At 36.6% G+C, this 16008-nt stretch overlaps 1 protein-coding gene across 1 annotated transcript; it reads left to right on the top strand.

Annotated features, from left to right (window-relative positions):
* Window positions 1-1941: 1941 nt before the first annotated feature.
* clptm1 (CLPTM1 regulator of GABA type A receptor forward trafficking) lies at window positions 1942-14804 on the top strand. Its single transcript, XM_026340597.1, has 14 exons — window positions 1942-2051; window positions 5166-5308; window positions 7518-7641; window positions 7877-8035; window positions 8214-8331; window positions 8442-8527; window positions 8614-8734; window positions 8881-9125; window positions 9885-9978; window positions 10571-10761; window positions 10921-11016; window positions 11148-11283; window positions 12037-12204; window positions 13523-14804. The coding sequence occupies exons 1-14, from the start codon at window positions 2001-2003 to the stop codon at window positions 13702-13704; spliced, it is 1914 nt and encodes a 637-aa protein (XP_026196382.1). The 5' UTR covers window positions 1942-2000; the 3' UTR covers window positions 13705-14804.
* The last annotated feature ends 1204 nt before the right edge of the window (window positions 14805-16008 follow it).

Below are 16008 nucleotides of genomic sequence, written 5' to 3'. Positions count from 1 at the left end.
TACTGAAATAAAAAGTATACATGTTTAAATGTATATTTAGGATTAAATTTGAATTGGTAAGTCTCAGTTTAATTTTTTATTTTTTTTGTTAATGTGATTGAATAAATCTAATTTACACACTTAATTTAAGCTCAGATCTCCTGTATGCATATGGATGCCAAAGTTTAAAAATAAACTTAAACTAGAAATAAAATTAAAATGTACTCCATAATATTAAATTTTGGGTCGTACCTATTAGGCTAAATTTCACACCGTTTTTTCATTAGTTTGTCATAAGCATGACACCGTCTCTGTTAGCACTAAGTGAACAATGTCAAACTCCATTACAACAGCTTTTTTTACAATGTGCATTTCAAATGAAAGATATGCCTTAGTTATGCTGTTTCATGCTACTCAGCTAAAACTGTTGATATGCTGTTCTCATGTGCACCTTTCTCATCTTTTTTTTTTTTTCAAAGCAATGTCACCAGCACACATTCAACTCTGTCAATTTCTAAGGTGCTGGTGTTAAGTGCCAAAGAGAAATGCGTAATAAAAACTATTTGTTGGTACAGCAGCTTATCAGATTAAGTTGATTTATTTCTGTAGTCTAGCCCTGAATGTTGTACACACTGTCTGAAGCTGTTAATAATACTTAATATTTATTTTTTTATCATTATATGTTTGTAGTTGTAGTCATTCTGTTTTTCAATCTTTTCCACTCCACTCTTTGCTACTTCTCTCTACTCTATACAATCTTGTTGTCTGGCCATTCTGGTTGAGGGATCCTTCAAATGTTTGCCTTTTTAAGGGTTTCTGTGGATTTTTTCTTAATGTGACTAAGGACAGATGGTGTCATAGGTTCTGTGGATTGTAAAATTGTAGCTGGTATAGGTGTAATATTTGTAATTTGTGGCTGAAATAATAAAATTGACTTGATGTGTGAATTCACTCTGTCAACGTCAGAGGTTATATAACTGTATTTATACTGCTGAATTAACTAGCAAGTAGGCCTACCATTTTTTATGTAGTTTGTCAGTGTAGAAGTATTTTTGTGTTTTCATACCATTATATTTGATAAAGTGATCTACTTGAAAGAAGTGGATATTTTGCTTATATGTGGTTTGAAATGAAACATTTCATGAAATGAAGTATCCACACATTGTACAAGTATACAGTACTCACAACAAGCAGGTACTTGTAAATGTGATAATGAGGATGTCAGATCTAAAAAAAAGAGTGATTTGCCAAGGAAATTATCAACAGTGCAACGGAACAGAAATATCAACATCCTCAGTGTGTGTCTTTCTTAGGTATGTGGTTTCAGATTTCTCAGTGTGCGGACCTCACTTCCTATACTGAGGGTAAACGCTGGGACAGTTTTTAAAAAAGGTCTTAATTACAAGGTAGCATCTTTTTTTATTAGTGAAAACTCTTCTGCTTTAGGCTGTTGGTCAGAAAAGATAGGTGTGGTGTTATCCATGCTGTGGACCAGTTGACCTCCTGGTGAATGGCCCCTGTGAAAACAGCAGCTGGGGTCCAGTTGCTGTGAGCGTCTTGTAACAAGGCTGATAAAATAGCTTAGTCATGCATCTTTGGACAATGAGAGCTGTTTGAAGGAGGAAATTAAATGATTGGTATTAAAACAGCTAAGTGTACGATATATTTCTCTGAATGTTAGAATGTGACTCAGTGTCATTCAATATAAAGTAGATTTGATTATTTACTGTTTTGATCACATCTTTTTCTTTTCCGTGTAGTTTTATTTTTACTAAGGATACAATAAATAAACTGTTACGTCCAGATTAACGTTTATTCTATTCCGGCTCCGCATATTTAGCAATAAAATGGAAAAAAAAAACAAAAACAAAAAGAGCCAAGTTTCCGTCGCACACTTGTCATCACCCCACTGAAGACGCACGTCACGATAAAGACGCTACTACTGAACTCTCGCGATACTCGGCGCAGTTTCCCAGCCAGCAGCGTCGTGTGGTTGTGTGCGCGACAGGAGACAAGGAAAGATGGCGACGCAGGAGAGCGGAGCGACCAAAGCTACCGTGAGCAACGGCGAGGTAAAATGAATGACACTGCTATTATCCTATGTGCTTTTCACAGCCAGGGTAAGGGCTCAGTTGTGTTTGTTTGGACGTTTAGTCCGGGACGGTTGGCATTCAAACGCGTTACCGATCGGCACACGAGCCCCAGTGACGTTGTCAGTGCCGGTTGGTTTTAAAACGACCCCCTCGTGCCGCGGTTGAGAAACCGTGAGTGTCGACAGAGACCGGGCGGCTGAAAGGGCGAGTTAGCGCCGGGAGACACCCTGTAACACGGACCCGAGCAGGTAACTAGTGGACTCCAGGTATGGCAGAGGCAGCCAGCTGAGTGCTGCAGTGTGTCAGTTAGCTTTAACGAGGCCTAAACCCGAACAACGCAGCTTGGCGTGAGCAGCCAGGCCGGTCTCCAGACGCATCTTCACACCTAACGCTAGCTAGCTCTCTATTTACTGTCACTGCTCACAGCGCTCGGCCTTTATGTGCCATCCTGTTCAAATGACAGCGTAAACGATCCAGCTGTAGTAGTCGACGTATTAGCAGTCCTTGAGGGTAATTAGCGTTTACAATTTACTGTAATTTTCCTGACAAATGGCTACCATAAGTTACCAGAGGTCAAAGTGAATCACTGGTCCCTTGAGGCAAAACGACCGGTCTTCCTGGTGCCGTGTGTGTGTTTGGTCCGACAAAAACAAGCTTTTCTAGTTTTACTAAATATTGTTGTGATATAACTGCAGGATATTTTCAGCACTGCCACTGTTAGTGGATCAATATAAAGTTATTGCTGCTGTTACTATCTTCATAATCGTTTTTTTCCCCATCCACTAATGCTGAATATCCAGCTTCTCAGCTGTGGATTTTCGTTATGTACGATCATAAACGTCATATTTGGGGGTTTAAGGCTGAATAATAAAACAAGCAAATCCAAAAAAATCGTCATTGACTGTGTTGGAGTCATAACATTTTTCCAACATTTTATAGACTAAATGATGACTCAGTAATAATTGCTAGTTGCCGCCCCGGGTGTCTGTAACATTTGTCATTCAACTAATAATTATAATAAAATTTTTAATTTCACAGTGAGTTGGTTTCTTTCAGTTCCTTTTTTATCCCAGTTTTAATTCTAAAGTTTCTTAACCTCACTTTATGCCTGTGAAGAGTTGTTGAGTTTAGTGTAAACAAAGCAAAAACACTAATTCCCTACAACCTTAAAAAAAACCCAGAAGGTCATTAAACAATATTTACCAGAGTTTGAAGTTATTTACAGATTCCTCATAGTCTCTTAAGCAACTGTTCTTATCTTGATAGTTTGATCTGTCCTTTTGGATTCTGTGGATAATGACATGATAATAAAGTTGTTTACAGTTGGATCTTTTAGAGCAACTAATGCTTTGCTTTGTGATGAAAATGTAAAGCGGCAGAAACTCTTGACACAGGTGCTACCTGCTCTTAGTGTCTCTTGTAATAAAACTGCTTTGTCAGGATAAATCTGCTACTGGGTTCAGATAGGGCTGATATTGCTATTGAGGCCAGGAGAATCAGAAAGAATTAATTTAGGAGAAACACTAAGTGGCTAGCAGCCAGATATAAAGCCAGGGGTGTTGGCTTAAATTAAAATGATATATATATATATATATATATATATATATATATATATATATATATATATATATATATATATATATATATATATATATATATATATATATATATATATATTATAAATACAAATAAATTATTAGATGTTGGTATTGTAGCAGAGACTGAGGGTGTTTTGTAATTGTATATTGTAATATAGTAAATTTATTTGCGTTGTTTCCATCCACCTGCTGATAATAGTGTCACCGTGTGTAAACATTTTTAGAGCAATCCCCACTTCTCTGTGAACGATTGACGAAATTGACTTATCTTTAACTTTGTTCTTTTCTAATCCAGTGTGAAGCATTTTCTCAGAATGGCGAATGGGTGGTTAATTGTTAATCCTTGTTTCAAAGTATAAATAGTAAATTATTATCTTAAACTGGAACAGATATATATTGGTGATCTGTCTGTTTAATGGTTATTATGCCAATCCCTCTAGGAGACAGAGATCCATGTTTGGGGTAATAGAACTGTTTCTATTTTAACACAACAGGACATGGGGAGGAGGATGTGAAGCCCTATCTTTAGGCTCTTCATGGGTTTGAATTGTTCTGTTTATAACGGTGCACAGCCAGTGGCTTAGGCTTTAGAGGAGACATTACATATTTACCATTGTGCCTCCTCGACCATAATAAATAATAACCTTTTAACAGAAAGCATTTTCTAGCCCAAGTGTTGTTTGTTTTTAGAGGCCAGCCACTGGTCTCCCTTGTGTTGGTGACAAAGGGGGAGATTAGATGTTTAGATAGTGAATGAGTCTCATGACTTGGCATGTGCTTGTCTATTGTGTCACTTGAATAGAATTGGCTGTGCTGGAGGGGTGGGAGGTTTCATAAAAGCTTTCAAGAGTGAAATTACATTAAAGAACAAACTAATATTAGCGTTTAATTACCTTTAAGTTGCTCATATATATGCTGACGCTTACATGAATTTGACAACGTAAAGAGTAATTTTACCAGTGCCAGAACTACAAAAGTTTGATTAGATCAGTGACGGTGGTAGCTAATAATCTGCTTAACCTATCGGTGGTATTTGTTTTGTACTGTGTAATTTCTTAAATCACCAACCTATAATTTGTAAGAATTGTAGAGCTGCCATGACAAACTTGTTTTTTAATTAATTAATTAATTAATTTTTTTCAACTAAACTTTCAATTAAAATGAGGCTTTGGGTAAACTGTTTTTGTAAACAAAACCAGATTTGAGATCACTGAACGAGCAAATGTTTTAATTAAAAACATGCCATCAAAATAGTGGAGATTTTCTTTTGGTGGCGAATCTTTGCACCTTTCACCTTGCATCTCCATAGATGATACTGTGTCATTATCACCACTTGTGGATTTCAGTATAGTACAACAACGTAAGTCATGAGTACTGACTCCTGTTTACTATCAGTAAAACTGTACTGGTTTGATGACATACTTTATAACATGTTGCCATTCTTGTACCATAATCGTTACTTCCTGACCATGTGTTGGTGTATGTGTGGTTGTAGGTGAGCAGCAATGGAACTGCTGCAGCAACAGATGGTCAGACTGTTCAGACGACTGAAAATGCACAGGACCCACAGCAGCAGCAACAGCAGCAGCAACAGGCGGCACCTAATGCATGGCAGGTCATTAAAGGAGTTCTCTTCAGGTGAGTTGTCTGTTTGTTCTTTAATCTGACAGACTCACTCTCGTTTTGCAAGATGAGAACCAGCCTGCTGTGGGTGTAAAATAATCAAAATCCACAATGTGTATTGTTATAGTTGTTAGAATCCCCATGGAAGTAAAAGGTCAACAAGTCGCAGCTTAGTCCTTCTGCAGCACACTCAGATCTTGGATAATGCTGAATTTAAAGTAAATTTTCGCCTTTTAAATATCACATTTTATGTCAAAATTGCAGCATAAATGAGCAACATGCATAAATGGACATCATTAATCAATTCTGTTTTGCTGCGGGCAATTTGTTCTTGCTGGACTTTGTGTGTTGACAAGGATCTAAACAGATCATTATCATGTTCTTCAGTACCTTGTCTTACTTATTTACTCAGGTTCTATAAAATGCTACTTTTATTCTGTGGTAAATTAGGAAAAGATCCTGCACTGTCGATCACTGCCTTTTACTCCACTTATGAATGATTCGATCTGATGGCAGCTGGTTTGCTGTACTACCCGACTAAAGTGTTGTAGTTAATTATAATTCAGTAGTTTTTAATGTGTTCAGCATGCTACCAGTGTTATACTTGTTTGACATCTAGTTTTAAAAAAAAAAAAAAAAAAAAAAAAAAAAAAGTTGCATTTCCTTCCTTAGCCCAGCAGTTGTGTTAGCCAATAAGCAAATGGTCTATATATTAGAAGACTGTTTTGCATTAATCATTTAAAGTCCTGTCTTCGACATTATAACGATTTGAAAAAAGCATACACATTTGAAAGGCTTTCATGAGGTCTTACTTTCAATACTACCTAACCATGTTTCCAGCAGCTGTGAATTAAAATTGTCCTCATTCCAATAAGGTTGTCACTGCAATAAAAACAAATCATCTGTCAGTATTCAATTTACAAAAATAATAATTACAGCAATGTTTACATATTCATAAAACTGCCACGCTTAATGTAACTGATGTGTGCTGCAGTAAAATAAAAATGCAAATACTCCCATTCATCATCTAGACAAAATCAGAACAGTGTTGCATTTACAACACTAAAGCTCGGAAGTAGAGGCTTACATGTGTAAAAAAAAAAAAAAAAAGTTGGATTTTGAAATGTCTGGAATTAACCTATTATCTACTTGCTGTAAAGTAGAGTATGTGGTAGCTTTCAAGCTGTATAGTTTGAAAATATTTGAAAATCCTCTTTATGCAATATTTGTATGCAAGTTTAACTTTAAAAAGAGGGCAGCATATACTGAAGAAAACCACAAGCACAAAATTCAGATTGTAAGGTACACAGATAAAAATAAGTATATATATATATATATATATATATATATATATATATATATATATATATATATATGTATATATATATATATATATATATATATACTTGTATATATATATATATACTTGTATATATATATATATACTTGTATATATATATATATACTTGTATATATATATATACTTGTATATATATATATATATACTTGTATATATATATATATACTTGTATATATATATATATATATACTTGTATATATATATGTATATTTGTATATATATATGTATATTTGTATATATATATATACTTGTATATATATATATATATTTGTATATAAATAAGTACTGTAAGTTAGTAAGTCTGTTGACCTGTGACTGATTTATGATGCAAGAACGTCGTTTCAGATAAAGTATGAGTGTAATTCAGTTTGTTTGAATAAAGTTTAATCAGATTAACCTTTGTGGTTTTACTCTGCTGTTGCAGATCGTGACAAGAAACAAAACAGTGTATTGTATCAGAGTTTTTATGCTATTGCAACCACTATTAGTATAGAAAAAATAGAGGCGGTTAGAAGTATTAGTCCCCATGTGAATTTTTTTCCATTTCTTTTTTCTTGCTTTTAATCCACACCACATATCAATCGGTATTAAACTGTACTTCAAGAACTCCAATCAAAAGGGCTTGTGGCACTTGAACTCTTGATTGAGAGATGCTGCTCCTAAATTCTTGGCAAGAATATGGCCATTTCCATGGAAATGTTAAAGGTTTTTTTTATTTCATAAAGGGGGCTAATGTTAACACTAAAATCTTTTTTCAAACAACTGTGTTGGTCTGATTATTTTTTTGTGTTTTCTCTCTCATTATTGACTTTAATGCCTTTCTCACTAAATCTTCATTTCCTCTGTTTACACTTGTTTCTCCAGAATCTTCATAATCTGGGCGATCAGTAGCTGGTTCCGCCGAGGGCCATCAACGCCTGACCCTAACACACCAGCTGGGGCACCCAGGGTACCCAGCAGAAACCTCTTCCCCAAAGACACCCTCATGGTATTACATCTGTTCCCTCCTCATAAAATTCCCATTGCCTTATCTCTATGGCCAGCTGTCTTATGAAACATTTTTAATTGAATTGAAGCCGTTAATAAAACTACCCGTCATACTCTGACTCCCTGAAGTATTTGTGCAGCAGACTAGCATTATCTCTCCCTCTCACACTAACTAGCTCACTCTCCCCTGGCTCTGTAATATCATAAACACCTTTATTTTCTCACCATGCCTGCAGGACCTGTACGTGTACGTGTCCCAGGAGGAGGTCTTCTCTGACTTCAACAACACAGAAGCCCTGTTCTGGTTCCACAGGGATCTAGTCTATGGAGACTGGGCCACAGGAGAGAGTGGGGATGGCTGTTACCAGCACTATAAGGAGATGGACATCCCAGAGGTAGATGGCTTTAGGATGGAGGGGAGGGTCAATGTTAGAGATGAGTAGCTAGAGTTAACAGTTAATTATAGTTGTATGTTCAAAAGGAAGATGACAGAAGAGATGGGATAGTAATTAACTTGACATATTTGTTTTTACCTGAAATGAATATTTCTCCCTTTGTGCTGTGCGCTTGCAGAAAGTGCAGCAGAATGGTTCCCTTTACATACACGTGTTCTTCACTAAAAGTGGATTCCATCCAGACCCCAAACGCAAGGGCCAGCATCGCAGACTGGCAACAGTTCATGCAACACGAAGTAAGCACATGTGCAAAACACACACACTGTGAACTGCAGGCAGAAGTTGCAATAATTGAATATTTTCTATAATCATTACAAAGTTCTAACTTTGACTTTTTAACTCCCAGTGTTGAATAAATTCAAGCGAAGAAAGTTTCTGAAGACCAAGAATCTGCTGACAGGGGAAACAGAAGCAGACCCCGAAATGATCAAGGTTGATGTTATTTTGCACATTGGACATGATGTTGTAGTAATGTCAGCTCACCATTGACATGTCTAATCAGATGTGTTTCCTCACAGCGAGCAGAAAGCCACGGCCCAGTGGAGATCATCTCTCATTGGCACCCAAATCTCACCATCAACATGGTAGATGACCACACAGCCTGGGTGAAAGGCTCTGTTCCCCCTCCTTTAGACCAGCGTAAGCCCCTTCCACTCAGCTTCTCTCCACTACTGCTGTTCTATGCTGTAGATGTCATATTAGTCTAATGTCTCAGGTTACATACAGTTTTCTTTTTTGCCAAACCATCTGTGACATTACTGCTCTTCTTTGCTGTGTACCACTAGATGTTAAGTTTGATGCAGTGAGTGGCGACTATTATCCCATTGTGTACTTTAACGACTACTGGAATCTTCAAAAGGACTACTATCCCATCAATGACACTCTGACAAAACTCCCACTACTCCTCACCTACTGCCCACTATCCTTGTGGCGCTGGCAGCTGTATGCCGCCCAGAACGCTCGCTCACCATGGAATTTCCTACCAGAGGACACATACGAACAGTCTGACGAAGACCAAGACTCTGTCAAGGTAAGAGGTCACAAAGTCTCAGAGACAGAAAAAAAAAAATTAAATATGACGACATAGAAGTATTTGTGGTTCCTATATGCAGTTTTGCTTCGAGTTCCTTCAAGCTGAGCATATAACAATAGCAATAACAACAGCTGTTATTTAGACATTTATATTGTGATACAGTATAGAAATTAGTTAATAACATAAAGAAACGATGTGTATGCTGTGCTGTTAACTCAGATCCAGACATTTCGTATGAAACAATGCATATATACTCACGTCTCAGCCGCCCATAAAACTGTCACTAACTGCTAATCAGTTACATGTAGGTTTATTTTTTTGTTGGTTTATTTTTAGGTTTTTGAATGTTAAATTGATTTACATTACATTAGACAGGTACAATCACTAAAGATGCAACAGTTCAGTTAATCAACTCTGTTTACTGTGTTTACCTCATCAAAAAATATAATTATATAATATAATAATTATATTATAATAAAGAGAAAATCTTGAATTAATTTGGTCTATTGTTCAAAAAAAAAATCTAATCTGTCATCTGTTGGAACGGTAATTGATATTTTTTTACTTTTAAATTTGGACTTTTTACTGAAGGTTGTTAATAATAGTTGGCCCATTAATCAATGATCACAGTAAATCCATTGGTTTCTGTATCATGATAGTATTTCAGTAACCTGTTGACTTCCTGATTAAATATAAAATCAAGATCTTGTTATCTAATCATTGTGGGTATATAAAAAACTTCTTCTCTGTGTACAGGTGGCCCTTTTGGAAACCAACCCATACTTGCTGGGACTAACTATTGTTGTCTCCATTGTGCACAGCATCTTTGAGTTTCTTGCCTTCAAGAATGGTAAGGTCACAACAGCCAGTCTATATTTAGGACTTGAATAGTTTCTGTCCAGGGATGTGGTTTGATAGCATTTTAACAAATCTGAATCCAGTAGTGAATCTGCTCATTAAGTCTAAATCTTTTTAAATCCCTTATTAAATTTTTAAGTAGTTTGTTTGGTGGGCAATGAAAACAGGTTAATTAAAAATGTACTTTTTTTTTTTTTTATTTGACACTCTTAAACACTTACACTAATAGAAACTAATGTACTATGGTGCACACTACTTTGGACAGTTGATAATCAGGATTGTAGTTGCCCCTTTCCCTTGAGTACTCTACAAAAATATTACATTTTTTAGTAGTTTTCTGATTTGGAACATTTACGTCATCTGTCTTTTTAAATTTTCATTTGCTGATGCCTGTAGCCTGTTGAAGCAACAGAGGCTAAACAAAACAAAACAAAACAACACAGTGAATAAAAGATTTAATAAGGGACTCATTGATTGCAGAGTTTAATGAATCTGGGTATTTTACCAAATTGGAACCAGTCCCTAAGTGTTACTTGCTAAGCCATCCCATCCCATGTGTCCCTACTCTACGATTCTCTCCTCAGACATCCAGTTCTGGAACAGCAGACAGTCTCTAGAAGGTCTGTCTGTGCGCTCCATCATATTTGGAGTTTTCCAGTCTCTGGTGGTGCTGCTGTACATACTGGACAATGAAACCAACTTTGTGGTGCAGGTCAGCGTCTTCATCGGCCTTCTTATTGACCTTTGGAAAATCACCAAAGTAATGGATGTCAAAGTAAGTCAGAGCAACAACACTTTTTTCACATTATTATTATTATTATAATCCCTAGCTATTACATTTGATGATACATTTTGTTTTTCAAAATTTCTTCATTGCTTCTCCTATTATACTAATAGTATCATATTCAAAAAATATATTTTTATCTATTTGCAGTTGGACAGAGAGAACAAAATTGCAGGTGTTATTCCAAAATTGGTATTCAAAGACAAGTCAACATATGTGGAGTCTTCAACCAAAATCTATGACGATGTAAGTTGAACCAGTAGTTTACCGCAGTGCTTAAACACTGACTGCAAAAATACATTTATATTGGTTTCATATTACGGTTTCCATTGAATGATAATTAATTAATGATTATTTTATCTCTTCCCTGTGAACAGATGGCTTTCAAGTACTTGTCGTGGCTCCTCTACCCTCTGTTTGGCTGCTACGCCGTGTACAGCTTATTGTATGTAGAGCACAAAGGCTGGTATTCATGGATACTCAGCATGCTCTACGGCTTCTTGTTAACTTTTGGTAAGTTTGTCTGAAGCATTTATATACTCCACTGCTTATCATTTTGTTTAGCATATAGATTAGATCACATTTATGACCTACTAATGCAGAAAACCACAGACTTTCTGTTTCCACTGTAGGTACTGTTTATAAACTGATACAGGGCACAGTGGTGAGCATACTGATGTTACTCAGTGCTCATGTTTCTATTGTAAACAACATTTGAATTATCTTTAAATCATAACATATGCTATCAGTCATAAAAATACAAACATGTTGGAAACTAATCCATATTGTATTGTAAAAGCTATTGATTCAGAAATTGAACAAAACTAAAGTTTATATGAATTTATAGAGATTGCTATCAGTTATAGTTATGAAGCTAGTAATGTACAAGAGTCAAAGTGTTGTTAGGTACAAATATGTGTCCTAACACGGTGTTAACATGGATTATTGTAGATGAAGTAGCACACGCACATAGTTTGTGTGTTTATGCTAATTCGTTTTTGAAGGCTGGGATGAGGCTGATTTATCATTGCCTCTCATAATTATCATGTCTCGTCTTTGTGAGTTGATGCACACACAGCTAATGTTTTCATACTTGCATCATGGTTACGTTCCCAATTCCCAATAGCCTCTGCTAATGTGCTGTGTATTAATAGTCCTTATAATTACACACTTAGTTATGTAGCCTGTCTAATTTACTGCCTCTGGTGTAAAAAATGTCTGTTACCTAACCGATTCCTTCCTTTCTTTTTTTTTTTTTGTTTTAAGGTTTTATTACAATGACGCCACAGCTATTCATCAACTACAAAATGAAGTCTGTGGCCCACCTCCCATGGAGGATGCTTACCTACAAGGCTCTCAATACCTTTATTGATGACCTGTTTGCCTTTGTCATCAAGATGCCCATGATGTACAGGATAGGATGCCTCAGAGATGGTATGTCTTTTCTGGCTAAGATACTTGTATGTTCTATGAATTTATCAGAATCGGGAGAAAATCTCCCACCATCTAAAACCGGTGGGAGTAAAAGCTGTTTCTTTACTTCCTCAGCCCACATGAAGTGGAGCCATTTTGAGTTTGTAGCTTGGTGGAGATTAGCTCAGATCTGCTGCGTTTTTCTGGAGGTGGTTTCAGATTCGACTCATTGCTCAGCACGGTGGCAGCTAATGTGGGCAGGCAGTTAATCCAGATGAATTTGTTGTTTGTTTAAACCAAAGCCTGCCCTCCTTTTTGGTCTTACTGTTTTTACCAAAACACACAGATGGTAGAAGAAATGTAGAATCATTGTGACTCATGGTATTGTGTTTGATTCCCTTTAGCCTCTAACTGATTGAGCACATGACCATCAGCAATTATATTAATCCTCTAACTCCACCTAGTGTCAGCTCTCTAGATCTCACTAATTTTATATACTATTACCAGCTTATTTAACAGTGCTGTTTAGTGCAATTAAATATCATATCACATTGTACAGGCTGCATTTTTAAAAAGCTGGCATTCAGATTGAGTATAAAAAATGGCTGTGGACATAGTAAGCACAAACACATTTAGAGACTTGGCATCCATGTAGCTCACTATAACAGGTCTCAGTAAATTGAGGACAGTTTCCATTTACACAGCACTAGTTAATCAGTAGAACAACAGAGTTGTGTAATACTCAGCAGTCTGCTGCTGTAAACAGGATTTAGTTTAGAAAGACATAGATCTATTTAGCCTCACATATGTTGGGACAAAACCCAAAACAAGACAATCAGTATACCACAGAAAAACATTAAAGATTAGTAAATGAACCACATTTACCTATATAAGATTTATTAACAACAAACATCTATATAATAATGACTGCATCTGCATCTGCATCTACACGTTAGTTCATTTGGTTAGGTTAAGTTGTGAACCATGGGGAGAACAGTCTTTGGTTGTGTTTAAATGTGCTTCCCGTGTTTCTGTTGTATGTTGTAATTATTACTTCCCTTTCTTATTGAAAGAAGAAAGGTTTTCAGTAAATGGTGGCTACAAAGAATATTAGTGTTTTAATTAAAGAACGTGTTAACTGTGTGCTTTGATTCTAAAGCTTTTGTGTGAATTTTCAATAAACCGACGGAACAGCATTAATTAAGTGCTACATTTTAACACATAGTAATTTTGACGCTCATATAGTACTGATTTATTTATTCAGCATACCTAAGTAGTTTTGAATTGTTATTAACAGTATAATGCATTTGACTTTTACATTTTACTTTTTCTCCTGCAGACGTGGTGTTCTTCATCTATCTTTACCAGCGCTGGATCTATCGGGTCGATCCCAACAGGGTCAACGAGTTTGGCACCAGCGGACTGGACCATGCTCAGAACAACACAGCAGCAGGGGATGCAGCTTCTGCCCCAGCAGGCGCCATTACAGACAAACCAGAGGGGGAGAAGAAGAACGATTAAGCACCACGCCCTTTTCTGCCTCCCCAGCTCAACACTGCTGGGGTGTAGAGGACTTGTGGAAATTAGGCAGGGAGGGGAGTTGTTGTTTAGCTGTTATGGACGCCGCAAAAAAAAAGATGCAGTTCAACTGTTCCCTCTGATTCCTGTGTGGATCCACAGAGAATCATATTCAGTGTAGACTTGGTAAATTCTTATTTCTGTTCCCCGCCCAGCCTCGCCCTCTCGTTTTGCAGTTCAAGTGAAGTAAAACAAAACGTGATGTACTGTATTCTGTATGATTTTTTTTTTCAGAGGGTAACCGTCTTGGAGTAGATTTTTGGAGGGGAACGGGTCGCAGTTATACTACTACTTTTTTTTTTTTTTTTTTTTTTTTTTTCCTTTTTTTTTTTTATACAGGGAAGAAAGAAGCCAAGTTCAACTTTTGTTCTTTGTGTAGATTCCTTGTGACTTTTTTTTCATTCCATGTAAGCACTGTGTTTTGGATTGGCTGGAAACTGGTGAGTAGTGCTGGAGGAAACTGGAAAAATCCTTCGCCCCAGCAGAGGTGAAAGAACAGGAGAGGTGGTGACTGAAGACGAGATGGATGACCCACCACTACACTACCCACAAGAACATGACTGCTCCCCTCAATTTTAAACTAATGGTTAATGTTCTAAGCTTGAACATAAAAAAAGAAAAAATAACAGCCTTGTTGGTATTAATAAGTATATTAATATTGTCAATTATGTCATTTTTGTTTTTCAGTCACTGAATCTTTCTTTTGTATGTCTTCAAACTGTACAGAATCTCCGCTTGTCATGTTATCATATTAATAATACAGATGTCAAAACTGTCCAGCAATAGCTAATTTGCAGGTCTACTTTTTTATTTTTTTTCCCCCTTTCGCCAAATGTCTGATTTTTTTTTTTTTTTTCTTTTCCAAATGATTTCAAGCTCAAAACCTGATGATCTTGATGCAGTGGAGACAGTCAGGTGTATGCTAGATAACATGTCTTTTTATTTTCAGTGCTGTAAGTCCTGAAACAATAAGAGTTCCATGTTGGTCCAAATTAAATTTTGAGCATTCATGTTTATAGTAAAACTTAACGTGTGATTTAAAATGTTTATGCAATTTTTTTTCTATCCCACACTTGTTACATAGGGTCCAACAACCATATTTCTGCCTGAAAACATTTTTCACATTTATTTCTTAATTTCTACAGTTTGTGTGCTTACACACGATTGTACATCTTTGTTATGTTAGGCCTTTGACACAGAGTATAATGCTGCAGCTTATTTTTCTGATTGTCATTGTCTGGAAAAGGAAACAAATTGTGAAAAATGCCCGTCACACCTTTCCCAGAGTGTAGAGTGACTCTCAAACTGCTCATTATGACAAAGCAAAAGCCCAAAACCCTGAGATTCGCTTCACAAAGAAATAAAAATGGGTTAAGAAAAAAAATAAACCCTCACACTCGAGTCAGAAACCAGCAAATGTTTGGTATTTTTGGAAAAGTTATTTGAATGACTACTACTTATGTAATAGTTACGACGGAGCGATGACAGTACTGCATGTGTGTGAAAGACAAGCAAGTTGGAGTAATGCTGGCACACAACACTAGATACAGCAGATGTCTATTTCATGTCAGTGGGACATTTTAACCTTACGGTTACTTTGAGAAATTAGAGCTTATCGTAAGAGTCGGTGTTGTCCTCAGACTGGGCAGCCTGCTTTCAGTCATCTGAAGATCTGCCCACGTTAGATTGTTTTAAATAACAAATTATTAATAGCTAAAATTAAGGGGGTTGTCTGACAGGTCAAGCTGCAGCGTTGAACGCCACTCACAGTGACTAATGTCTAACTCTGGCTCCACTGTTTCCCAACCATCTTTGCCAGTGACAATGGGCCTTCCACCCCCATCTTAAAAACTGAAAGCAACATATCTGTGTGTTTGTTTGGATCCTTGTGGATTTTCTTTTGCAGCCTTTTTCTGTCTTTGTGATTTTTTGATTGACTTTCTAACCAGAGAGCTCAAAGGTCAAACACAGGTTTACGGGATCCTCTACCCATTGGGACACTGGACCTGTGCCTGTTTGGCTCTTAAGTGCCCTTAATAACTGAGCATTGCTTATTTCTGACCTGGTTACACATCTGATAGTTTGACCAAAGAGCAGAGTGTTTGTTGTAGGATTACAACTCAGTATTGAGGTGAAACCGTATTTCTCCATCTCTCTCTGCAACACCATGATTGTGTTTATAGTTTTCTTTTTTTTCTAAACTTGGTACCCGCTTCCTCTAAATGCCTCAGCTTTCACTTTCCGTTT

Source organism: Anabas testudineus, chromosome 13 (genome assembly GCF_900324465.2).
Source record: "Anabas testudineus chromosome 13, fAnaTes1.2, whole genome shotgun sequence".
Lineage (NCBI taxonomy): Eukaryota > Metazoa > Chordata > Actinopteri > Anabantiformes > Anabantidae > Anabas > Anabas testudineus.
The sequence above is the reverse complement of the archived record's forward strand: the minus strand, read 5'-3'. Positions and strand labels throughout refer to the sequence as shown.

Bases quoted from the DNA above. Each gene is read 5' to 3' on its own strand.
- clptm1 (XM_026340597.1), top strand. From the start codon at position 2,001: ATGGCGACGCAGGAGAGCGGAGCGACCAAAGCTACCGTGAGCAACGGC. The intron at 8,332-8,441 runs GTAAGCACATGT...TTTAACTCCCAG, and splicing joins AACAGTTCATGCAACACGAA to TGTTGAATAAATTCAAGCGA. The intron at 10,762-10,920 runs GTAAGTCAGAGC...ATCTATTTGCAG, and splicing joins CCAAAGTAATGGATGTCAAA to TTGGACAGAGAGAACAAAAT.